General features: G+C 48.8%; 1 protein-coding gene across 2 annotated transcripts; it reads right to left on the bottom strand.

The window, feature by feature from the left end:
* Positions 1-1,862: 1,862 nt before the first annotated feature.
* LOC145357854 (cornifelin-like) lies at positions 1,863-22,105 on the bottom strand. Of its 2 annotated transcripts, none has more exons than XM_080211394.1 (5): positions 22,000-22,105; positions 17,789-17,909; positions 15,445-15,581; positions 8,929-9,017; positions 1,863-1,963 (listed from the first exon to the last, which is right to left on the bottom strand). In XM_080211394.1, exons 2-5 carry the CDS (start codon positions 17,889-17,891, stop codon positions 1,957-1,959), a joined length of 336 nt encoding a protein of 111 aa, XP_080067520.1. In that variant the 5' UTR covers positions 17,892-17,909; positions 22,000-22,105; the 3' UTR covers positions 1,863-1,956. The 2 variants fall into 2 exon arrangements, with proteins under 2 accessions (XP_080067520.1, XP_080067519.1); XM_080211393.1 differs by having other exon boundaries at positions 1,864-1,963; positions 17,789-17,943.
* Between the last annotated feature and the right edge of the window lie 4,898 nt (positions 22,106-27,003).

Genomic DNA, 27,003 nt, shown 5'->3' on the forward strand with positions numbered 1-27,003 from the left:
GGGGGGAACATTCCCGTGCTCCCCGGGGTGGGGGGAACATTCCCGTGCTCCCCGGGGGGGGGGAACATTCCCGTGCTCCCCGGGGGGGGTGGGAACATTCCCGTGCTCCCCGGGGGGGGGTGGGGGGAACATTCCCGTGCTCCCTGGGGGGGGGGGGGAACATTCCCGTGCTCCCCGGGGTGAGGGGAACATTCCCGTGCTCCCCGGGGGGGGGGAACATTCCCGTGCTCCCCGGGGGGGGGGGTGGGGGGAACATTCCCGTGCTCCCCGGGGTGAGGGGAACATTCCCGTGCTCCCCGGGGTGAGGGGAACATTCCCGTGCTCCCTGGGGTGAGGGGAACATTCCCGTGCTCCCCGGGGGGGGGGTGGGGGAACATTCCCGTGCTCCCTGGGGTGAGGGGAACATTCCCGTGCTCCCCGGGGGGGGGGGTGGGAACATTCCCGTGCTCCCCGGGGGGGGGGTGGGGGAACATTCCCGTGCTCCCCGGGGTGGGGGAACATTCCCGTGCTCCCTGGGGGGGGGGGGGAACATTCCCGTGCTCCCCGGGGGGGGTGGGAACATTCCCGTGCTCCCCGGGGGGGGGGTGGGGGGAACATTCCCGTGCTCCCCGGGGTGAGGGGAACATTCCCGTGCTCCCTGGGGTGAGGGGAACATTCCCGTGCTCCCCGGGGGGGGTGGGAACATTCCCGTGCTCCCCGGGGTGGGGGAACATTCCCGTGCTCCCTGGGGGGGGGTGGGAACATTCCCGTGCTCCCCGGGGTGGGGGAACATTCCCGTGCTCCCCGGGGGGGGTGGGAACATTCCCGAGCTCCCCGGGGTGGGGGGAACATTCCCGAGCTCCCCGGGGGGGGGGGAACATTCCCGTGCTCCCCGGGGGGGGGGGAACATTCCCGAGCTCCCCGGGGGGGGTGGGAACATTCCCGTGCTCCCCGGGGTGGGGGGAACATTCCCGTGCTCCCCGGGGTGGGGGGAACATTCCCGTGCTCCCCGGGGGGGGGGAACATTCCCGTGCTCCCCGGGGGGGGTGGGAACATTCCCGTGCTCCCCGGGGGGGGGTGGGGGGAACATTCCCGTGCTCCCCGGGGTGGGGGGAACATTCCCGTGCTCCCCGGGGGGGGTGGGAACATTCCCGTGCTCCCCGGGGGGGGGGGTGGGGGGAACATTCCCGTGCTCCCCGGGGTGAGGGGAACATTCCCGTGCTCCCCGGGGGGGTGGGAACATTCCCGTGCTCCCCGGGGGGGGGGTGGGGGAACATTCCCGTGCTCCCTGGGGTGAGGGGAACATTCCCGTGCTCCCCGGGGGGGTGGGAACATTCCCGTGCTCCCCGGGGGGGGGGTGGGGGAACATTCCCGTGCTCCCCGGGGTGGGGGAACATTCCCGTGCTCCCCGGGGGGGGTGGGAACATTCCCGTGCTCCCCGGGGTGGGGGAACATTCCCGTGCTCCCCGGGGTGGGGGGAACATTCCCGTGCTCCCTGGGGTGGGGGGAACATTCCCGTGCTCCCCGGGGGGGGTGGGAACATTCCCGTGCTCCCCGGGGTGGGGGAACATTCCCGTGCTCCCCGGGGTGGGGGGAACATTCCCGTGCTCCCTGGGGTGGGGGGAACATTCCCGTGCTCCCTGGGGTGAGGGGAACATTCCCGAGCTCCCTGGGAGGGTGGGGGGAACATTCCCGTGCTCCCTGGGATGAGGGGAACATTCCCGTGCTCCCTGGGATGAGGGGAACATTCCCGTGCTCCCCGGGGTGATGGTGTGGGGGGGTGGATCACTCTCACTTTCCTGCCACATGATCTTTTTTGACTGTTCAATAGTTTCAAACTAGATTTAGGATCAACTCACATCCCTTTGTATCTGATCGGAATAATCTTTATTTGGACACACAGTGATCTGTGTCATTACATATGGGAATCTGTATCAGAGTGTACACCCATCTTGATCAGGAGACTTGGTTATCTGTTCAGTACCTGTAACAAACAGAAATCTGTGTCAGAATTGAGCAGCTTGTTCCCCCACGTTCTCCTGTCGGTGGCAAACTTCCTCTTGATCAGGTTATTTTTTCACAAGCTAGAGCAATGAGTTTTGATTGGCTACACCCTCCCAGAGTTTCTACACCTTCTCAGAACCCCTACAGTGCGGAATCAAGACAGCATCAACTTTCCAACAGGGCATCTTACCCAGGCCCATCACCCATCCTCTCCCCATAACCCCCTGATTTATCTTGCTAACCTCCTACCTACACACCTTGGGACTTAAAGGGGCAATTTAGAATGGCCAATCCACCTAACCAGCATGTCTTTCGGATTGTGGGAGGAAACTGGAGCACCTGGAGGAAACCCATGTCGACACGGAGAGAACGTGCAAACTCCACACAGACAGTAACCCAAGGTTGGTATTGAACCCGGGTCCCTGGCGCTGTGAAGCAGCAGTGCTGCCGTGTCACCCTGTTCAGGGTTTCTGCATCTTCACAGTAATCCTGTCCATTTCAATCAGGTCACCCCTCAGTCTTCTCTGCTCCAACAAAAACTCCACAAGCCTATCCACCTATCTTCATAACTTAAATGTTCTATCCCTGGCAGCATCCTGCGCACCCCGTCCAGTGCAATCACATGTGGCAACGAGGACTGTGCACAGTATTCCAGCTGTGGCCTTACCAAAGTCCTGTACAACTCCACATGACTTCCCTGCTTTTGTAATCTTGGCCTCGACTGATAAAGGTGAGCGTCCCATAAACCTTTTTCATCACCATACTAACATTCCCTCCTACCTTCAGACATCTGTGGACAAACACACCAAGGTCCCTTTGTTCCACAGAACCTCCAAGTCTCATGCTGTTCATTTAGTATTTCCTTGTCAAATTACTCCTTCCAAAGTGTCTGATCTCAAACCTTTCAGGGTTAAATTCCACCTGCCACTTACCTGCCCATTTGACCATCGAGTTCTATCTTCTTATAGCCTGAGACACTCTGCCTCACTGTTAACCATCCGGTCAATCTCTGTCGTCTATTATACCAGGTCTGGCCTCACCATGATGTGTATAACTGTCATAAGACTTCTTGAAGAGTCGAGATTCCTTTGTAACAAAAGCTACCATATCATTTGTCTTGCTAGTTGCTTGCTGTACCTGCATGTTAACTTTCTGTGATCCATGTACAGGAGTCGATTCCTCTGAGTGTCAGCATCTCCCCATCTCTCAAATATTCTGCTTTTCCTTCTCCATGCCACACTTTGCTGCATTGTATTTTAACTGTCACGTCCTTGCCCATTCACCCACCCTGTCCCCCTGCAGCCTGTGCTCCCCTCACTGCTTACCTTCCAACCTCATTTTGCCTCATTAGTGAACTACCGTTATCAAAGTTATTAATGGGGATAGTAACTAGCTGAGAGCCAAGCATTCCCCATATCTTTAACCACAGAATACAGGCTGCCACCTTAAATACCCTGTTTATTCCTGTTCTATTTATTTATTTCATTAACCAATCCTCAATCCAGACTAATACATTATCCCCAATCTCGTGAGTGCTTATTTTACATAATCATCTCTTCTGTGTTGGGGTATTAAACATTTTAAAAAACCCACCCAAGTGTTAACTTGGCTCCTTTACCAGCCACGCAATCAGGTGGGACCCAACAGAGAGGCTGAATGGGAAGCTGAGCCAGTCGGGAGTTCATCCTGGGACAGGGAGGATCTTCAGTTGGAATGAGGGAGGAGTGGAGATTATGCATGTATTACAGTTCTGTCAGTCCCTTCTCTAGTGTTTATATAAAGTTTATTTATTTATTAGTCACAAGTAAGACTTACATTAACACTACAATGAAGCTACTGTGAAATCCCCCTAGTCGCCTGTTCGGTTCAATGCACTCTAACCAGCACATTTTTTGGGCTGTGGGAGGAAACCAGAGAACCCGGAGGAAGCCCACACAGACACGGGGAGAATGTACAAATTCCACACAGACAGTGACCCAAACCAGGAATTGAACCTGGGTCCCCGGCACTGTGAGACAGCAGTGCTAACCAGTGTGCCACCATGCCCCCTAAATTAATTATTACTTGAAGCCACAAGTCTTCATCTTTACTACACTGGTGACGAGGAAAAAAACTTTGGTTAGTCATTGGGAGATCACAGTGCGCAGTTAAAGGGGGAGAAGAGTGATCGTCGGAGCTACAAAGAGTTGGGTACATACGTCATAAAGATGTTGTTAATTAGGAAGACACAGTCATTTGACCAGGTTGTCAAATTGGTCAAAAAACATTTTAATCCTGACCTTCAATCACCATGTTGAGGTATAAATTTCATTTTGCAGTCTAGAGGGGGGTGGGGGGGTGGTGGTGGTGGGGGGTTAGGGAGACTGTCCCTGCGTTCAGAGTCAGATTGAGAGGATTAGCAGAGCATTGCAAATTTACCCAGCATTAGGGAAGATGTTAAGAGTTTGGGATATAAACAGCCTCACAATACAGAAAAAGTTGCTGACTGAGACTAAGATCTCCTCAGTTGCCAGGAGGGGTTACACCAGTACACACACTTACCATCAGCCCATGCCTTTTACCAGCATACGATGGAAAGCTCATTGCAGCACCTTCCTGAAGTAGTGATATACCTAAATGATGTCCTAATTACGGGAACATTTCCTGAGGAACACAGGTCAAACTTAGCGGAAGTTTTGAGTAGATTTAAAGCAGTGAGAGTTTAAAATGCACTTTCCAGGTGGATGAAGTTACATCCCTGGGTTTCAGGATAGACACTAAAGTTTTACATCCTTTGGAGGATAAGGTTAAAGCCATTAAGGAAGTAGCACAGCCTAAAAATGTATCCGAGTTAAAATCATTTCTAGAAATGGTGAATTATTACAATTTTAGCTCCACTTCAGCAGCTTGTGAAGAAACGTCAGCAACGGAAGTGCTGAAAGGAACAAAAAGAGGCCTTTGCAAAAATAGATCCAGCCAAACCATTAGTAATTACTGTGACACGTCACCTCATGGAGTGGGGACAGGTTTGTACCACAAGATGTCAGATGGAGTGGAAAGGCCAATCACATTTTCATCAAGAACATTATCAGAAGCTGACAGAAAGTATTCCCAGATTAACAAAGAGAATTTGGTGGTGATACATGCAGTGAAAATATATATATGACTGGCATCTCAGCACAATAATCAGATCACAAACCATTGTCAGGTTTATTTTGAGATTACAAACCAGTGCCCCAGCTGCCTCTGTGAGATATGGAGATGGGCTTTAGTGCTGACTGCATACAGCATCAACCAGGGACACAGATATTGAATGTGGATGCACTCAGCTGCTTCCTTCTGCCACAGACAGAACCCTGAGCACCGCTACCACAGGACATAGTGTCGGTGCTACATCCGACAGAGACTCTGCCGTCTCAGCAAATCAAATCAAACTTGGGCTGAGAGGGTCCCAGTGTGACCAAAAATTAAGAGACTGGTGACGCAAGAATGGCAATACAAACTTAAAGCTTATTGGCAGCAAGGGATGGAGGTAACATGAAGATGGTGTGTCGTTACGGGGGCAGGGGGGGGAGTTACATTGCCACCTCAGGTGCTACAGGAATTGCACAAAGCACAGCCTGGATAAAACAGGGTGAAAGTGTTTGACCAGAGTTAAACTGGGCATCGATAAAGAAATCAAAAGAATAGTTAGCCAGTGCCCGAGTTTACAGCAGAGGAGTTTTGGACATTTGTTGAGTTAAATGGCTGTGTTGGTCCTGCCCCTTATCACCCAGCTTCCAATGGGTTAGCAGAGTGAGTGAGCATTCCAGTCAGACTGAAAAAGCAAGGTCACACAACACTCCCTTCACTGCTGACAAATTTCCTGTTGTCGTGCAGAACCACAGGGGTCGCAGCAGCTGAATTACTGATGGGACACGACTTACAGACCCGTTCGAATTTGATGTTTCCAGATTTGACAAGGGCTGGGTAGGGGTGTGTGCAGGATAGACAGGGCTGGGTAGGGGGGTGTGCAGGATAGACAGGGCTGGGTAGGGGGGTGTGCAGGATAGATGGGGCTGGGTAGGGGGGTGTGCAGGATAGATGGGGCTGGGTAGGGGGGGTGTGCAGCATAGACAGGGCTGGGTAGGGGGGGTGTGCAGCATAGACAGGGCTGGGTAGGGGGGTGTGCAGGATAGACAGGGCTGGGTAGGGGGGTGTGCAGCATAGACAGGGCTGGGTAGGGGGGTGTGCAGGATAGACGGGGCTGGGTAGGGGGGGTGTGCAGGATAGACAGGGCTGGGTAGGGGGGTGTGCAGCATAGACGGGGCTGGGTAGGGGGGTGTGCAGGATAGACAGGGCTGGGTAGGGGGGTGTGCAGGATAGACAGGGCTGGGTAGGGGGGGTGTGCAGAATAGACAGGGCTGGGTAGGGGGGTGTGCAGAATAGACAGGGCTGGGTAGGGGGGGTGTGCAGGATAGACGGGGCTGGGTAGGGGGGGTGTGCAGCATAGACGGGGCTGGGTAGGGGGGGTGTGCAGGATAGACAGGGCTGGGTAGGGGGGGTGTGCAGGATAGACGGGGCTGGGTAGGGGGGTGTGCAGGATAGACAGGGCTGGGTAGGGGGGGTGTGCAGGATAGACAGGGCTGGGTAGGGGGGTGTGCAGGATAGACAGTGCTGGGTGGGGGGGTGTGCAGGAGCGACAGGGCTGGGTAGGGGGGTGTGCAGGATAGACAGGGCTGGGTAGGGGGGTGTGCAGAATAGACAGGGCTGGGTAGGGGGGGTGTGCAGAATAGACAGGGCTGGGTAGGGGGGTGTGCAGAATAGACAGGGCTGGGTAGGGGGGGTGTGCAGGATAGACAGGGCTGGGTAGGGGGGTGTGCAGAATAGACAGGGCTGGGTAGGGGGGGTGTGCAGAATAGACAGGGCTGTTCCTGATGTGTTGTTGTGCCTTGTCCACTTATATTTAACGGTGTTCCTTTTTGTTTCATTCACAGGTGGACCCAGGAGGAAGGGCAGGGCAAGGAGTGTGATCGCAGGGCCCCCCTTTAAGGGGAGGTCTCTGAGGTCCATGTGATTGGGTCAGACCCTATGGAGCCAGGCCAATCGGCAGCAAGGACTCGTGTCCTGGGTTGGGGAGGACCTTTAGTTGGAGGTGAATATTACACACCTTTATCTTGTAGATATATATTGTAGTGCATAAATCAATACTGAAGCCACAACAAGTTCCTTCAACTTTATGACACTTTCCTTGCTAGCCCCTTCCTCCTGAAGAATGCCGAGATTTATCAAAGACAATTTCCCTTTAAGAAACCTGTGTGGATTCTCAGTGCCCTCTGGCCAGCCCCATTCACATCGATTCCCATACCTTGCTGAATGTTGTTCGGAGTAATTGGCCATTAATTCCTGCCTTTCAGAAGGAGAGTTAGAAGCTGGGAGGCAGGAAAGGAATGAACTGGACGGGGGGAGCGGGGGAGCTGCTGGAGGAAGTGTTTATTTTTTCTTGTCATGGGGATGTGGCCATCACTGACACATTAATGTTTGGTGTTTGGCTCTAATTGCCCCTGATCTAAGGGCTTGCTCAGTCATCTTAGAGTCAATTACATTGCTGTGGGACTGGAGTCAAATATAGGCCAGACCAGGTGGGAAAGGCAGATTTCCTTTCCTAAGGACGTTAGTGAATTCCAGGGTTTATATTACAGTCTGCAACAGTTTCAAGATCACAAAGTCGAGCTCTTAATTCCAGATTTTATTAATTGAAGTTAAAACCCACCAGCTTCGAACCCAAGTTCTCAAAGCACTCCTCGCCCAGTGACAATATTACCAAACCAGCACCTCCCCCAGTTCACAGCACCCAGAGTGAGGACTATGCTGTCCAGACTTGAGGGAGTCAGTTCCAGTTACCTGTCCACCCTGAGTTAATTCATCTTGTTGGGGTAGAGGTTTAAACTAACAGGCTGAGTAACACATCCCAGTAATTCTCCATTTTGCAGTAGAGTGGACAGAGGCCAGAGTGCAATGATTCTCCGGAGAAGAGCAGATGGAATGGAGGTTTCAAGTGATGAAGGGTTTTTGAGAAAATAATTAAGGAGAAACAGTTTTTAGTGTGAGGAGAGTTGGTAACCAGAGGATACAGGTATCAAATAATTAGAAAAGAGAAGACACGGGGAGAGGTGGAGAGGTTGTGAGATGAAATCCCCTCCCTCAATGGGCAGTGAAAGTAGATCCAGTAAGAACTTCCAGATAGGAATTGGATAAACACAGAAGGATAATATTTCAGGACTGGAGGGAATAAGGAGAGGAACATAAATGAAGGGATAGCTGTTTCAAAGCACTGATACTGGCACAATGGGTTGAATTGTCTTCTGTGCTGGAAGATTCCACAAGAGGAAGAAGCTGCTGAGGGCTGGATGGTGTTTGAACATAGAACATTCCAGCGCAGCCCTTCGGCCCTCGATGTTTTGCCGACCAGTGGAACCAATCTAATGACCCTCTAACCTAAACTATTCCAATGTTATCCATATGCCTATCCACTGACCATTTGAACGCCCTTAAAGTTGGCGAATCCACAACTGCTGCAGGCAGGGCATTCCACGCCCTTACTACCCTCTGAGTAAAGAACCTACCTCTGACATCCGTCCTATAATTACCACCCCTTAATTTAAAGCTATGTCCCCTCGTGTTAGCCACCACCATCCGAGATAAAAGGCTCTCACTGTCCACCCTATCCAACCCTCTGATCATCTTGTATGCCTCAGTTAGGTCACCTCGTAACCTTCTTCTCTCTAATGAAAGTAACCTCAAGTCCCTCAGCCTTTCCTGATAAGACCTTCCCACCATACCAGGTATTTTGCTATGATGCCACAAGTGTTGACCCGCCTGCCACCTCAGTTAGTGCTGATGGAATCCTCACCCATCCAGTGAAGGGGTGGCAGAGAAGGAAGGGTTTCTGTCAAGAGGAGGTAAATGTTGTTCTCACCAGCCTACCCTGTGCGGTGTTGTAACTCACGAGTCATTCGACAGAGTTCACAGGGACCACAGAACAGCATCATCAAGGCATCATTGCAAATGGTTCCCTGTAACGTGGAGAATAACATTTATAAATCATCCTTCCTTTTAAATACACATTGCCCCAGAAAGTGTGCAGAATATTGCAAATTCACCAAATGTCCACCAAAGGCAGTTCTTTACATCTGCTGGGACAGTTCCTACCAGTGGCTTTTCAACTGGGGAAGGAATCACAGCCAGGTAGAACCTGTTCTCACTGATTCTGCAAACACACACACTGTCCAGCAGAGGTCGCTGGCTCGCTGCAGTGTGATTTGAAACAGGACTGCAGACTGATTGGCCCATTCGCTTCCTCACGAACCAATCAATCAGCTGAGAATTCCAGGTGCCTTTAACTCATTGATTCAATCAGGTTACTTAAAGCAAACAGCAACAATAGCTGTTCAGTAAGTGTATTTGGCTGTTAGTCGTTAATTCATGTTTTACTCAAATGCTCTTCATTTTCCTAATTTTTTCAAAGATCAAGTTTGTGAATCAGAAAACCTTTTAATGTCAGGTGATGGTCAAACAGGCGCAATTCCTTCCAAGATCAATTTAAAACTGCTAACCTCCTCAAAACATGAGTTAGCAGAGAGCTGTCTGGGCTCGGGACAGTAGGAGAGGGAGAGAGGGCCGTAAAACAGAGAGAAATGGAAGCAGAAGCAGAAGCAGAAGCAGACGGTCTGGGCTGTGCACACAGTCTGCATTCAAAAGTTAAATTTGTGATGTGACGTAACATGGAAGCAGTACAGGATTGGCTGGTGATTATTTCCTACTTCTCTTCTCTAAAGTAGGGAATTTCAATCAGGGTAAAGAAAACATGAATATAATCACAAGACAGATGAACATTACTTAAAATTTAATTAGATAAAGCCAGAGATTGCAAAAATAGTGAAAAGACAGAATTACAGGTCACGTATCTGAATAAAAATGACACTGTAACAAAACAGATGAATTTGTCAGCTGAAATAGAAATAAAATGATTATGATCTTATTGTCATTTCAGAGGTGTGGCTGCAAGGTGACCAAGCCTGGGACCTGAATATTTAAAGGTCCCTGACACTGAGTCTGGATATTTTTCTGGTCAATCTTCACTCTGCTCCTCCGTGTCCTTTCTATCCTTCCTATGGTGTGGGTCCCAGAACTACTCACGGTAATTCGAATGGGGGAGCCAGGCATAAAACAGTCAGAGCCAGAGAAACAGGGACATAGCATTTGGGCTGTGGACACTCAGAGTCTGTAATCAGAAATAAAATTTGGGGTGTGATATCGCAAGGAAGCAGGTTGAAGATTGGCTGGTGCTTACTTCCCATTTATCTAAAATCGGGAGTTAACCTAACATCAATATTCAGCAAAGTACTGGAATCGATGTGAATGGGGCTGGTCAGAGGGCACTGAGAGTCCACGTAGGTTTCTTGAAGGGAAATTATCTTTGACAAATCTCTGCATTCTTCGAGTCATCGAGGTTTATAGCATAGAAACAGGCCCTTCGGCCCAATATGTCCACGCCACCCTTTTTTTAAACCCCTAAGCTAGTCACTTCCATCTGGAAGTGCCATAAAGTCAAAGGCAACTCACGGCTTCAACAATTAATTTATGAACAATAATAAATATCTACAAGGTAGGGTTGTGTAATACTGTCTGCTCCCCTAGTCAGGGCTATGTATAATAATCACTTCTCGGCCTTTTGGCTAAGATCAAGTGTAGAACATAGAACATAGAACATTACAGCGCGGAACAGGCCCTTCGGCCCACAATGTTGCGCCGACCAGTCTTATTTTTAAAAAAAAAACATTGACCCACTAATCTAAACCACTCCCTTTTCGTCCATAAACCTATCCACCAATCTCTTAAACGCCCCCAAACTAGGCGCATTTACAACTGCAGCAGGCAGGGCATTCCAGTCCCTCACCACCCTCTGGGTAAAGAACCTGCCCCTGACATCCGTCCTATAACTACCCCCCCTTAATTTAAAGCCATGCCCCCTCGTGCTAGATTTCTCCATCCGAGGAAACAGGCTATCACCATCCACCCTATCTAAACCTCTAATCATCTTATATGTTTCTATAAGATCCCCTCTTAGCCGCCTTCTTTCCAGTGAAAACAACCCCAAATCCCTCAGTCTCTCCTCATAGGACCTCCCCTGCATACCAGGCAACATCCTGGTAAACCTCCTCTGCACCCTCTCCAAAGCCTCCACATCCTTCCTGTAATGTGGGGACCAGAACTGCACACAGTACTCCAAGTGCGGCCGCACCAGAGTTGTGTACAGTTGCAACATGACGCTGCGACTCCTAAATTCAATCCCCCTACCAATAAACGCCAAGACACCGTATGCCTTCTTAACAACCTTATCTACTTGATTCCCAACTTTCAGAGATCTATGTACACATACACCTAGATCCCTCTGCTCCTCCACTCTATTCAAAGTCCTCCCGTTAGCCCTATACTCAACACATCTGTTATTCCTACCGAAATGGATTATCTCACACTTCTCCGCATTAAACTCCATCCGCCACCTCGCGGCCCAGCTCTGCAACCTGTCCAAGTCACCCTGCAAACTTCGACACCCTTCCTCACAATCTACCACACCTCCGACTTTGGTGTCATCAGCAAACTTACTAATCCACCCAACTATACCCTCATCCAGATCATTAATAAAGATTACGAACAGCAGTGGCCCCAAAACAGATCCCTGAGGCACACCACTCGTAACCGAACTCCATGATGAATAATTACCATCAACCACCACCCTCTGTCTCCTATCTGCTAACCAATTCCTGATCCAAGTACCTAAATTACCACCAATCCCATACATCTGCATTTTCTGCAGAAGCATACCATGGTGAACCTTATCAAACGCCTTACTAAAATCCATATATACCACATCTACTGCCTTACCCCTATCCACCTCTTTGGTCACCTTCTCAAAGAACTCAATAAGGTTAGTAAGGCACGACCTTCCCGCTACAAAACCATGCTGACTATCTCTAATCAATTCATTACTCTCCAAATAACTATAAATCCTATCCCTAATAATTCTTTCTAAAACCTTGCCCACTACAGAAGTAAGACTCACTGGTCTATAATTCCCAGGGAAGTCTCTGCTCCCCTTCTTAAACAATGGGACAACATTCGCTGTCCTCCAATCATCCGGTACTATACCAGAGACCAACGACGACCTGAAGATCAGAGCCAGTGGCTCTGCAATCACCTCTCTTGCCTCCCATAGAATCCTAGGGTAAATCCCGTCAGGACCAGGGGACTTATCTATTTTCAACCCTTCTAGAATATCCAACACATCCTCTGTATCAACTACAATACTTTCTATTTTACACCCCTTCACCCCAGTGACCTCCTCAGCTACATTCATATCGTCCTGTGTGAACACCGAAGAGAAATAATGGTTCAATGCCTCTCCAATCTCTTCCGGTTCCACACACAACTTCCCCCTACTGTCTGTAACTGGCCCTAATCTTGCCCTGACCAACCTTCTATTCTTGACATACCTATAGAACGCCTTAGGATTCTCCTTAATCCTATCAGCCAAAGTCATCTCATGCCCTCTTCTAGCCCTTCTTAACTCCCTCTTCAACTCCCTCCTAGCCAATCTAAAGCTTTCTACTGCACTACCCGATCCCTCAAGCCTCATCCGAACATAAGCCTCCTTCTTCTTCCTAACCAACAAATCAACTTTTTTCGTGCACCACGGTTCCCTAGCCCTACCAATTCCTCCTTGCCTGACAGGGACATACCTATCACAGACCCACAGTAGCTGCTCCTTGAACAAACTCCACATTTCAGACGTTTAGTATCGACATGCTGTGCTTGATTGAAGTCATTAGGTTACATTTCAGCTTCATTTGAAGCCATTTTAAAAGCAGCATCTTGGGTTTTTGACTAAGATGCTGCACCTACTCCAATCAGCTTGGATCATGTAGACCAAGCCCAGGACAGGAGGTGAGAGCCCTGTCTTATCAGCTTGGATCGGGAATGTCCCAACTTGTTGAGACTCTGAATTGGATTTGATTGGGTCGAATTGGAATAAAAAAACCAAAAAAAAACTTCTACACCCCCACCCCCACCCCCACCCCACCCCACCCCATACTATGTTACCCAGATATAAAGGTCAGTGTGTTATCAACCTTTTGGATTACTTTCTGTACCTGTTGATAAGACTTTTGGATGTGTACCACCCCCCTTCCAAACTGCGTACAAAAGCAGTGAATGAATGGTCAAACTTAGTGACTAATATACCCATGGACCTTAACAAACTGTTGCTGTAAATTTTCTGAGGGATGAAGTTGATTGATCAGATAGATGAGTTTCTTATTTATTGATGGATTGGGTCAATATGATGAGTCAGTCTGAGACAGACCAAAGGCTGGAGCTCCCCGGGACATCGCTGCTGAGGAAGCTGATTTCAACCAAACTTTGAAAGTTAATGAAACACGGTTAGCTCTGCTGCCTCACAGTGCCAGTTTGGATTTTAATCCTTTAAAATCTAAACACTGCACACTCACTGATTGGTGAATATTGAATGTGGATTTGATAATATTCCAGATATAAAGATCTTTCACTGACCCAAAGCAGTTCTACTGTCAGATGTTGTCTGGCAATTGTTGGTTCATTCCTGTCTCCTTCGAGGAATCTCGACTCCCCGACTAATTCAATCAAAGGTGGAGATGGTGGAGCAGATTCCAATCCTCTGAGAAATCTACTCAAAGAACAGAACGTGCTGAGCTGCTCCTGTCCCCAGCTCATCAGCCGGTCATTGGTTCACACCCACTGACCAGTCTGATTGGTTCACACCCACTGACCAGTCTGATTGGTTCACACCCACTGACCAGTCTGATTGATTGGTTCACACCCACTGACCAGTCTGATTGATTGGTTCACACCCACTGACCAGTCTGATTGATTGGTTCACACCCACTGACCAGTCTGATTGGTTCACACCCACTGACCAGTCTGATTGATTGGTTCACACCCACTGACCAGTCTGATTGATTGGTTCACACCCACTGACCAGTCTGATTGGTTCACACCCACTGACCAGTCTGATTGATTGGTTCACACCCACTGACCAGTCTGATTGGTTCACACCCACTGACCAGTCTGATTGATTGGTTCACACCCACTGACCAGTCTGATTGGTTCACACCCACTGACCAGTCTGATTGATTGGTTCACACCCACTGACCAGTCTGATTGATTGGTTCACACCCACTGACCAGTCTGATTGGTGAGTCGGTCTGGTCAGTTGGTGTGGGCACTAACACACCTCTGGGGTGAACGGGTATTATTGCGCTGGCCCCCAAATTACCAAATAGTTGGAGTGACTATTCGGATTGGGTGCTATTCTGATTGGTGGTTAGTGACTAGTGGAGTGCCCCAGGGATCGGTGCTGGGGCCTCAGCTATTTACCATTTATATAGATGATCTGGAGGAGGGGGCTGAGTGTAGGGTGACGAAATTTGCTGATGACACAAAGATGAGTGGAAAAGCAAATTGTGCGGAGGGTGTGGAAAGTCTGCAGAGGGATCTGGATAGGCTGAGCGAGTGGGTGAGGACCTGGCAGATGGAGTATAATGTTAGCAAGTGTGAGGTTATCCACTTTGGCAGAAATAATAGTAGGAGGGATTACTATTTAAGGGGTGAAAAGCTGCAGCATGCTATGGTGCAGAGGGACCTGGGAGTCCTTGTGCATCAGTCGCAAAAACCCAAACTGCACGTGCAGCAGGTGATCAGGAAGGCGAATGGTATGCTGGCCTTTATAGCGAGGGGGATAGAATATAAAAGCAGGGAGGTCTTGCTGCAACTGTACAGGGCACTGGTGAGGCTGCAGCTGGAGTACTGTGTGCAGCTTTGGTCGCTGCACTTGTGGAAGGATATTTTGGCCTTGGAGGGAGTGCAGAGGAGGTTCACTAGGCTGATACCGGAGATGAGGGGGTTGGACTATGAAGAGAGACTAAATAGACTGGGTCTGTACTCGTTGGAGTTTAGAAGGATGAGGGGGGATCTTATAGAGACGTATAAGATAATGAAAGGGATGGATAGGGTAGAGGTAGAGAGATTCTTCCCGCTTAGAAAGGACAGTAGGACTAGAGGGCACAGCCTCAAGATAAGGGGGGGGGCAGTTTAGATCAGAGTTGAGGAGGAACTTCTTCACTCAAAGGGTGGTGAGTCTCTGGAATTCTCTGCCCGTTGAAGTGGTGGAGGTTACCTCGCTAAATATATTTAAGTCACGGGTAGATAGGTTTTTGACAGACAGGGGAATTAAGGGTTATGGGGAGAAAGCAGGAAAGTGGAACTGATCCACTTCAGATCAGCCATGATCTTATTGAATGGCGGGGCAGGCTCGAAGGGCTAGATGGTCTACTCCTGCTCCTATTTCTTATGTTCTTATGTGATGTTATAAATGGCAGAGGCTGGGTTGAAGAGTCTTTCACCTACCTTAATGTTAAAGGAGAGTCTCATGTGAGTTCTGAGGGCAACAAGACCTCCAGGAGCAAATGGCAGGCAGCAATTCTCTCCGTAACTCTGGGCAAGGTGACAGCCCAGGATGGTGGGACAGAAAGTACCGAGAATACCTGTGGGAAGAAACATTCCCCAATCAGTATCCATCATTCCCAAAGCCTTTCGCTTGTGTTTCCCCATCCAGAGTAACCCAGTGTCAGAGTTCATTCTCCAAATGCAATGTCAGCAAAGAGATCAGATCTTCACCCGAGTGTTCAAGAAGGGTGGCTGAGGGGACCGTGCTGGCATCTCTGGCACTGTGAGGAAATGAATAACTGGGAAATGTTTCCTGCATCCCGCTCACTGCTCCTTGTCACAGTTTAATGATAAGGGGCACTGTTTTCTCGGTGAGCCGCAAGTCTCAATCTTACGGCGATCTTATAAAACAAGTACACAGGTGTGATTCTCGCCAGTAGCGGGAGGTGGAACCTAAACACCCCTGAAGCGGGCTGCAGACACTTGGGGTGCCATTGCACAGGTGCCCCAATCTCCCAGTGAACTGCTGACACCAACCCCGCCCACCACCTCCCTGCCCCCAGTCGCTTCTCGTGGAAATCAGTTCCTGTGCTGGTCCCTCCTCACCCCTACCCATTCCACCCTGACCTATTAATCACCTGTCTGCAGTGTTCCCTCCTTTTCGCCCATCATGCCTCCTGCAAAGCTCCCCTTTGCCTCCTCCCCTGGCAGGACTCTCTTCCTTCCCTGTCAAGATTTCCCACTCCCACTCCCACCTCCTGTCATTGCTCCACTCTTGCTTCCCAACTCCCTTGCCAATGCCCTTGGCACAGTTGTTGAAACCCAGTGGGCAGTGCCATTGTACCTGATGGGCAGTGCCAGGGTGTGTAGTGGGCAGAGACAAGCCATGCCCTAACCACCTGGGAACTTCAATGGCCTCTGAATTCTATCCCCACCCCCACCCCCAGAGAGGCCATTACATCTGGTCCCCATTGGTGGAACTGTAGTGATTCTGGCCAATGAGAGATACCAGGAGCCCTTTTGGGTGTGAAATTGATCACGCTGGCAAAACCGGAGACCAGTTCCAGTGAGCTGGAAAGATCACGTCTGAGTGGTTTCTACTTGCAATCTGAGCTGAGGAGGAATGCTTCAGGAACTCTCTTCCCCCGAAAGCATTGGCTCTTTAAATATTTTCAAGGCTTTTTGTTAACAGGGGATTAGGGGTTTAAAAGGGGTCAGGCAGGAGGTTAAGGCCATAATTGGATCTGCCATGACCAGTGGAGCAGGCCCGAGGGACCGAATGGTCTTCTCCTGTTCCAAGTTCCTTTGACATTGGACCCTGTTTTTACAGGAGCAGTTATCATTGTCAGATTGTTACTCTGCTCCAAAATCCCCCCAGTGTGACGCTGCTGTGTTTTTTTTTCTGGGACCTTCTCAAGCCAGCTTTCCCAGAGTGCACAGTCCCTCTAGAGAGCTCTGTAAAAGCAGTGTCAGCTGGAGAGTGGTTACAGCCCCTCACTGCACCCTGAGCTGCTGTACGGCCTGGTTAACTGTCCAATGTGAACGGTAGTGAATGGGGAAGTGGATGAATGAATGGATAGCCAGGAGGTTGGGGGCTGGGTGGGTCGGGACGGGAGAAGGTGGAGGTAGTTGGGGGGGGTTCAGAGGGTATGCTTGGGTATGGTTGGAGGGTAGTTGAGTTGGGACGGGAGAGGTAGTCGGGGGGGGGTGGTGTTCAGAGGGTATGCTTGGGTATGGTTGGAGGGTAGTTGAGTTGGGACGGGAGAAGGCAGAGGTAGTCGGGGGGGGTGGTGATCAGAGGGTATGCTTGGGTATGGTTGGAGGGTAGTTGAGTTGGGATGGGAGGAGGCAGAGGTAATCGGGGGGTCGAGTCAGAAAGCGTGGTTGAGGTTGGGGGCAGTTAGGTCTGGTCAGGTCAATGTGGGAGAGAGTATCCGTCTGTATTAGCCAGGTATTCGATGTTTTTTTTCTAGGTAATTATCCCAGTAAGTACATTGGAATTATCCCAAGTCTCAAAGTCCGGGGTCCCGCAGAATTATCCATCGGAAGTTTAAACCTCCTGAAAAATTCCCATATCGGTCAGCACTTCCACAAGATCCCGACCTACATCTCTGCCACATGCAGCCTACATTTATCCAAAAACTGGGGAATTTGGGGCATTAGGTTCTTTTGTTTACTCTCCCCTCCTGTCCTGACCCTGACCTCTGCCCCGACCCTCATCCAGCTCTCTGTCTGACCCCTTCCCATGCTGTTCCTCAGCATTGCCCTCACTGCCTCCACACTGCCCCTGGGTTACCACACTTACAAATGGGTATATTGTCAGCCAGGCTGCAGAGTCCCGTGCTCCATGAGCCTGATCCGATCAGTGGATGACATTCAGTCACGGGCTGCTTGGTGATTACACTCATTCCTGCGGACACTTTGAGCTAGCCGTGGTAAAAAGCAGAGAGTGTGTCTGAGCTGCAAAGTGAACACAAACCAGCACAAGGTGAATGGCCAACACTGGAGAGAAACAAGGCCTTAACACTGTGAAACACAGCTAAACCAACAGTCTCAGATCCTGAAACAACAAGATTTGATCATAGAATCCCTACAGTGCAGGAGGAGGCCATTTGGCCCATCGAGTCTGCACCGACCACAATCCCACCCAGGCCCTATCCTCATAACCCCATGCATTTATCCTCACTAGCCTCCCTGACAGTAAGGGGCAATTTAGCATGGCCAATCCACCTAACCGCACATCTTTGGACTGGGAGGAAACTGGAGCATCTAGGGAAACCCATGCAGACACGAGGAGAATGTGCAAACTCCACATAGACAGTGACCTGAGGCTGGAATTGAACCCGGGTCCCTGGCGCTGTGAGGTAGCAGTGCGAACTACTGTGCTATTGTGCCACATACTTGATTAAATAGGACAAAGTGAACAATAAACAAGAGTGTTAGTGGACCAATCAAAGGTTGCCACAAGTTGGAGTCCACAATGACGTTTGTGTAACTCTTGTGTGGAGGGGGCTGGTGCAGGGTGGCTCCTGATTGGTCCTCAGGCTGGTGCAGGGTGGCTCCTGATTGGTCCTCAGGCTGGTGCAGGGTGGCTCCTGATTGGTCCTCAGGCTGGTGCAGGGTGGCTCCTGATTGGTCCTCAGGCTGGTGCAGGGTGGCTCCTGATTGGTCCTCAGGCTGGTGCAGGGTGGCTCCTGATTGGTCCTCAGGCTGGTGCAGGGTGGCTCCTGATTGGTCCTCAGGCTGGTTTGGACTCCACATCAAAAGAGATTTCCAACACTCTGTCCAATCACAGGATAACAAATGGGTCAGAACCGTAAGGTCCATCAACCCAAGAATAATCTGAGAAATCTCAATGAAAAAGATCTGTCAACATTTCCAAAGAGTTTTGTAAATGGAGGAATGGAGTAAACACTGTTTAAACACATTAGATTTTGTGTACAGTTTCAGAAGCTCCATTATAGACAAAGCATTAGAGCGTGGGCAGTGTAGATTCACCAGGATAATACCTGGACATGGAGCTCAGGTTCTGAGGAGAGAGTTACATTCCTGGGGCTGTTCCTACTGCAGCAGAGAAGGCCAACAGGAGATTTATTAGTGGTATTTAAAATGATGAAGAGTTTTGATCGATGGAATAGGGAAAGCCTGTCTCTGTGATTGAGGAGTGAGGGCAGAGTGGTTAGTCATTTCAATATCACTACACGAAAGAGGTTAGAAGAAATTCCAAAGAGCTGCTGGAATTTGCAATGTTGTTCAAAAAGACCAGTTCATTTTTGGGGGGAAGTTTGATAAATATTTGAAGCAATGGAAGGTACAAGTATTTATTTAGTTTTGGATTCACACAGAGCTGTGTGGAGAGAGCTGGCAAATTAGTTTATTTGGCATTGCTCCAGCAGACAGCTGCAGTGACACAATGGGCCGAATGGCCTCTGTGTTCTATGCCTCAATGATTTAATGTTCATATTCTTGTACGCACAATTGGGGCGTAGGGTCCAGTAGCACATTCCCTGCTTCCTTCTCCATCCCTGCTCATTGAGAGAGGGCAGCTGGTGAATTAAGCAGCTTATTTGAATTTACAACCATTGCAGAGACAGAGCGGAGAAAAGTGAGGTGGAGAAAGTCCATTAGCATGTCTGCGGTATTCTGCAGCCCACCTTACCTTCTAATTTACAATGGAATCAACTAGCAACTTTCACTGTCTCTGCCCAAGTACACGATATGCAAAAGATCTGGAAAATCTGGCTGGAGGTGGCCAAACCATGGCTCACAAGGGAAATTAGAGATAGTATTAGATCCAAAGGAGAGGCATACAAATTGGCCAAAAAAAACAGACCTGAGGATTGGGAGCAGTTTAGAATTCAGCAAAGGAGAACCAAGGGACTGATTTAAGAAGGGGACAATAGAGAATGAGAGTAAACTTGCAGCAAACATAATAACTGACTAAAATTTTTCTAGGAGAGAAAGATTGATGAAGACAAATGTAGGTTCCAGTGAAGCTGGCGTCAGAACATTAGGGCACCAACGCACAAGGTGCCCCAGTCTGACAATGAACCAGGAGAATTTCCCCCCTGCATCCACCCCTGGCCATCAACAAACCCCCCCCACCCCCCAATCGTTGGTGCTTTATCACCAATTCCCCCCTTCCCCCCCCCAAAACACCAACATGGGTCACCGGCATCAGGACCCCCCCCCGATGAGTCCCCTGGCTGACCCCAGCAAGCCCACCCATGCACAACGCCCCACATGATGCCCCCTGCATTTGGCTCACCCCTATTTACCCCCTGCCCCCTTGGCACTGCCTTGGGGTACTTAAGGTGCCAGTTGAGCAGTACCCAGCCATGCTCCTGACCACCTGGGGTTTCTCCCCCCTCCCCCCCCCAGCGTGGCCATGGCATCTGGATTCCGCGACTGAAGAGCAATAGTGATTCTTGCTGGAATGGCCTCTAACCCTGATGCTGCTGTGAAGTGAGAACAAGGCTTACGTCCAGATTTCTTTGACTGATACCTTGAAAGAATGCTCCATGAGGAGCCATTCTCAGCAATCAGTTTTGATGGGAAGGGATAGGAATCGATGCTGTCGCTGGTATTGGACACTGAGGGTAGGATCAATGGTCGGTATCGTGTCTAATGGCCCACAGTGGGCAGCAGCTGACTCCTGAATATTTCTCCCTCTGTCGCTTCATGTGTTGATACGAGACACAAAGGAAGGGCTGGCTTCAGCTGTGATACACTTTATGGTCTAATCACTTTGCGATAATCCGAAGAGACGCTGATCCTAGCCAAGGTTCAGTGTCTTTTGGGAACACAGGCCATTCAGCCCCTTGAGCCTGAGCCACTATTCAATGAGATCATGGCTGATCTGTGAACTAACTCCATATACACTTACCTTTGACCATAACAATGATCTATCAATCTTAGATTTAAAATCTCACACTAATTGCTACTTGTGGAAAGACATTCAAACTTGGTTAACCCTTTGTGTGTGTAGTTTCCTAATTTCACTCCTGAAAAAGCGGGCTCTAATTTTAAGATTATTTCCCGAGACCTGGAGTTCCCAACCAGCAGAACATAAGAACATAAGAAATAGGAGCAGGAGTCGGCCATCTAGCCCTTCGAGCCTGCCCCGCCATTCAATAAGATCATGGCTGATCTGAAGTGGATCAGTTCCACTTTCCCGCTTTCTCCCCATAACCCTTAATCCCCTTGCCTACCAAAAACCTATCTACCCGTGACTTAAATATATTCAGCGAGGTAGCCTCCACCACTTCAACGGGCAGAGAATTCCAGAGATTCACCACCCTTTGAGTGAAGAAGTTCCTCCTCAACTCCGTTCTAAACCGCCCCCCCTTTATCTTGAGGCTGTGCCCCCTAGTCCTACTGTCCTTTCTGAGCGGGAAGAGTCTCTCCACCTCTATCCTATCCATCCCATTCATCATCTTATACGTCTCAATGAGATCTCCCCTCATTCTTCTAAACTCTAATGAGTACAAGCCTAGTTTATTCAGCCTCTCCTCATAGTTCAACCCCCTCAACTCCAGAATCAGCCTAGTAATTAATCTCTCTCGGGCTCTCAGTTTGTTAACAGCTTGGAAACTTTCATTAAGTCATCCTTCAAACTTCCAAACTGGGTCTGTGTAATCGGATAGCTCTGGTAAATATATATTCCTTCCTTTTAGGTTTGGGTGTCCAGAGCTGCTTGCAGTCTGATCCAGACAGGATTTTATATAATAAAGCTTGACTACCATTGCCCAGGACTCCAATCCCCTCTCTACTGATCAAGGTCCCATTAACCATGAACCGTGTACCCAGACCCCGACCCCGACCCCCACCCCCTCCCCCCAGTCTCCGAGAATTCACCGTTTCTAGATTTTCACCATGTTAGGAAGTACTCTGTTGCATCCTCTTTAAATCAGGTGACAAAGGGAAGACATTCAGAAACACAGAAACTAGAATATTTCCCAGAAAACATTCAAATGACAGATCTTTAAACCCTTAAAAACAAAGTAAATCACTCACTTGTCAGATGCAGTATTTATTTCAATCAGCAAGGAATGCGTGATGAGGTTATTTCAACTGTTGGAAAGTGGAAGTAAGAAGGATTCTGACTGATGCAAGAGCACGCAGCCCACACTGACAATCCCACTCACAAATATTACTGACTAACTCCCAGCCTGGGACTGCGCAATATTCACTTCCAGTGTCCGTTCCCATCACAGTTACAGAGCAACAGACACCAAAAGCAGAACTGAGTGAAACTCAACACTGAATGAGACTCTGGGGTGTCCACCACTGGAATCAGAGCAGGCGAGGGGCAGACCATAGAAAGGTCCGTTAACCTTGGGAGAGATTTTCCAGGTTTGGGCGAACACTTGCCCTCTGAGTGAGACTCGGACTGAAACTCAACTCGAGTGAGACTCAACCCCAAGTAAAACTTCTGTTCTGGAACAGTAACATGGGATCTTTTCTTTCTGCTCGAGAAGGGGATACTTTCAGATCACATGTCGTAGGTACAAAAGTAGGCCATTTGGCTCATCGAGTCTGTTCCACCATTCAATGAGATCACGACTGATTTGATCTGATAATCCTCAACTCCACTTTCCCACTTTGTCCTCATAACCCTCGATTAAAAATCTGTCTATCTCAGCCTTGAACATACTGAATGACCCAACCTGTACAGCCCTCTGCGGTAAAGAATTCCACAGATTCCCTAGCCTGTGAGAGAAGAAATTCTTCATCCATCTTCAATGGACACCTCTTACTCTGAGATTATGCCCTCTGGTCCTAGACTTTCCCACAAGGGGAAACATGCTCTCACAACTACCCGTCAAGCCCCCAGAGAATTTTATATGTCTCAAAAAGGTCGCTTCTCATTCTTCTAAACTCTGGTGAGTACAGACCCAGCCTACTCAAGCTCTGCTCATAAGAAAATCCCTTCATACCCAGACAAACTTGGCAATAGTACATTCATTTCTCTCATTCAAGTCATTGATATATATTATAAATAACTGTGGCCCCAGCACTGATCCCAGTGATGCTCCATTAGTTACAGGCTATCCTCCTGAAAATGCACCTCTTATCCTAACTCTGTCTTTATCAGTTAGCCAATTGTTTGTCCATGCTAATATACTGCCCGCTACACCCTGGGCTTTTCAGAGAGTCACAGAGGTCTATGACTCTTATTAAATAGCCTTTTGTGCAGTGCTTTACCAAACACTTTTTGGAGAAGTGTATTACATCTACTTGTTCCCCTCTATCTGTCATCCTTGCTACCACCTTGCTTGGTAGACTTGTCATATTTTCAGGCACTGAGTAACCCTGCAGGTGATTTCAGCCTTGAGAAGGATAGATCAGAGCGACAACAAGGATTTTCCTTTGTCTCTCAACAATTCATGAGGGCCCTCATGACTGATTGGACATGTCTTGCTATAAACCTGTGTCCCCTTGGGTAATATACTGAATCAATGTCCACAGAATTCTTTAAACTGTATTCCTTATCAGCATTGTCATTACTCTGTTTTAGATCATCATTTCTTTGGTAACTCTTTTCTTAGAATCCCTTCTGCGCAGAAGGAGGCTATTCAGCCCATTGAGTCTGTACAAACTCTCTGACAGAGTATCTTACGCAGGCCCTCTCCCCTGCGCTATCCGTATAATGCCACATTTCCCATGTCTAATCAATCTAATCTACATATCTTGGGACACTAACGGCCAATTTTAGTACGGCCAATCCATCTAACCCACACATCTTTGGACTGTGGGAGGAAACCGGAGCACCCGGAGGAAACCCATGCAGACACGGGGAGAACATACAAACTCCACACAGTCTCCTGAGGCTAAAATTGAACCTGGGTCCCTGGCGCTTGTGAGGCAGCAGTGCTAACCTCTGTGCCACTGTACCGCACTTTTTCTTTTGATGTTTCAGGAAAGGTCTCCTGGTATAGTCTGAGCAGAATGAACATCTGTTCTGGTATCAGTCTTCAGATTCAGAATTATTTCTTGCCCTCTTCCTAATCAGACTGGTTGTGTGAATCTTTCTCTGTAAACTGTCACATCCAACCCTTTCATACAGTTACCAAAAGAAAAAGTGCTGGAGAATCTCAGCAGGTCTGGCAGCATCTATAACGTGGGAAAAGAGCTGACGTTTTGAGTCCAGATGACCCTTTGTCAAAGCTTTAATCCTTATACTGTTCCTCTTGTGTTCTCCAATTCATCATTGTCTTCCAAGGTAGGGATGTTTTATTTTTCTCCTCATTTGCTCTTTCCCTCTGTTTCTGATAACTCCTTCCCACCTTCTGTTTTTATTGTGTATTTCTTTTCCCATTGGGCTTTTGACAAGCTCTCAAGCATGACCCTGATGTGGTTTACTTCCTGCTGTCTGTTTGTCCATATCTCCTGCACAGCTCTCTCTCTGTCTGCTGGACACTCTTTCACGGCATCAATCCTGCTGCCTTTGTCTTGTCCACAGTTTGGTATGTGTCTCCTTGTGGCTTCATGCACTCTGATATTGTGAGCCTTTCCCTTCCATCTAATCCCAGCAAGTCATTTTGTATCTCAGGGAATGCAGAGCCTTGGGTGAGCTGATGTATCAGTTTGTTCCCTTGGGTCTACATTTGCTAGCTACATATTTAAGTTTTGATAAGAAATTGTCAACAAGTTCACTGAGTTCTTTGGAATTTGACTGGAGTAGTGTGAAGTTTTGAAAAGTTTAGTCTGGGTTTTCCTGTCATTCTCACTCCTCTCAGATATTAAACAAATCTAACCCATTCCCATTTACCCACACAAGGATGTAGCTGATTCTTTTCTTTTCACGAGTGCTATTTTGAACACTATGGAATGTTGTATTGCGCTATTGTTTAAACTTCTCAAATGCCACTTTGACATCTTTATCCTCTCGATTCATCCTGAGCTGGAGCCATGTTTCTCTGTCACCCACAGGGCAGACCCAGTGGGGGTAGCAGCACGGTGGTGTACGGACTGGACCAACTTTCTCTGGGAGTCCTCCATATCAACTCTGGACAAAGTCTCATGGCATCAGGTCAAAGATAGGCAAGACCCTTCCTGCTGGTTACCATGTAACACTGCCCCCTCAGCTGATGACTCAGTACTCCTCCATGTTGAACCCCACTTGGAGGAAGCAGTGACGGTGGCAAGGGTGTAGAATATACACTGGGTGATGTCTATCACCAAGAGTTTGCTTGGTAGCTCCACCACAAACCGAGCTGGCCGCCTCCTAAAGGACATAACTGCTAGACTGAGTCTTCACAGAGAGTGGTGCGGGAACCAACAAGAGATAAAATTGAACGTGACTAACCTCACCAACCTGCCTACTGCAGTATCTGACCAAAGGCGCAGTCCTTGTGGAGATAAAGTCCCATCTTCACATTGAGGATACCCTCCATTGTGTTGTGTGGCACTACCACCGTGCTAAATGGGATAGATTTTGAACAGTCTCAACAGCAACTCAAGACTGGTGATGGACATAGAACATAGAACATAGAACACTACAGCACAAACAGGCCCTTCGGCCCACGAGTTGCGCCGATCACATCATCACCCACCAACCTACAGACCTATCTATAACCCTCAATCTCATTAAACCCCATATACTCATCCAGAAGTCTTTTAAAAGACCCCAGCGAGTTTGCCTCCACCACCACTGACGGCAGCCGATTCCATTCACTCACCACCCTCTGAGTGAAAAACTTACCCCTAACATCACTTCTGAACCTCCCTCCCCGCACCTTAAATCTGTGTCCTCTCGTAGCGACCATTTCAAACCGGGGAAATAGCCTCTGAGAGTCCACCCTATCTATTCCTCTCAACATTTTGTAAACTTCTATCAGGTCGCCTCTCAACCTTCGTCTCTCCAGGGAAAAGAGTCCCAGCTCCCTCAACCTAACTTCATAAGGCATGCCTCCCAGTCCAGGCAACATCCTTGTAAATCTCCTCTGTACCCTTTCAATAGCTTCTACATCTTTCCTATAGTGAGGCGACCAGAACTGCGCACAATACTCCAAATGAGGCCTGACAAGGGTCTTATAAAGTTCCAGCATTACCTCCCGACTCCTAAACTCAATCCCTCGATTAATGAAGGTCAGTACACCATACGCCTTCTTGACCACCTCCTCCACCTGCGAGGCCGATTTAAGAGTCCTGTGGACCCGGACCCCAAGATCCTTCTGCTCCTCAACACTACTCAGACTCCTGCCCTTGATAGTGTACTCGTTCATCCCGTTGGTTCTGCCAAAATGGACGACTACACATTTATCCGCGTTGAAGTCCATCTGCCACTTCTCCGCCCAGTCCTGCATCCTATCTATGTCCTGCTGCAACTTCTGACATCCTTCCAGACCATCCACAACACCACCGACCTTCGTGTCATCAGCGAACTTACTTACCCATCCCTCCACCTCCTCATCCAGGTCATTTATGAAAATGACAAACAACAAGGGTCCCAGAACAGATCCTTGAGGCACTCCGCTGGTGACTGAACACATTAAACATTAAACACTGGAGGAGGAGGCTCCACAAATATCCCCATCCTCAATGATAAAGGAGCCCAGACGTTGCTTCGCAGCAATCTTCAGCCAGAAGTGTCAAGTGGATGATCCATCTCAGCCTCCTCCAGTGTCCTCAGCATCTCAGGTGTCAGTATTCAACCAATGTGAATCACTCCATGTGATATCAACAGATGGTTGGAGGCACTGGATACTGGAGATACAATGGGCCCTGATAACATTCCAGCATTAGTACTGAAGACTTGTGCTCCACAACTTGCTGCTCCCCTAACCAAGCTCTTCCAGTACAGTTATGACACTGGCATCTGCCCAACAATGTGGAAAATTAGCCAGTTACATCCTGTACACAAAAAGCACAACAAATCCAACCCAGCCAAATACTGCCTAATCAGCCCAAATTTAATAATCAATAAAGTGATGGGAAGGGTCATTTACAGTGCTATCACATTACACTTGCTTAATAATAACTTGCTCACAGACACTCAGTTTGGGGGGGAAACAG

The sequence above is a fragment of the Carcharhinus amblyrhynchos genome, chromosome 24, assembly GCF_965287045.1.
Source record: "Carcharhinus amblyrhynchos chromosome 24, sCarAmb.v2.hapA, whole genome shotgun sequence".
NCBI classification, from domain to species: Eukaryota; Metazoa; Chordata; class Chondrichthyes; order Carcharhiniformes; family Carcharhinidae; genus Carcharhinus; species Carcharhinus amblyrhynchos.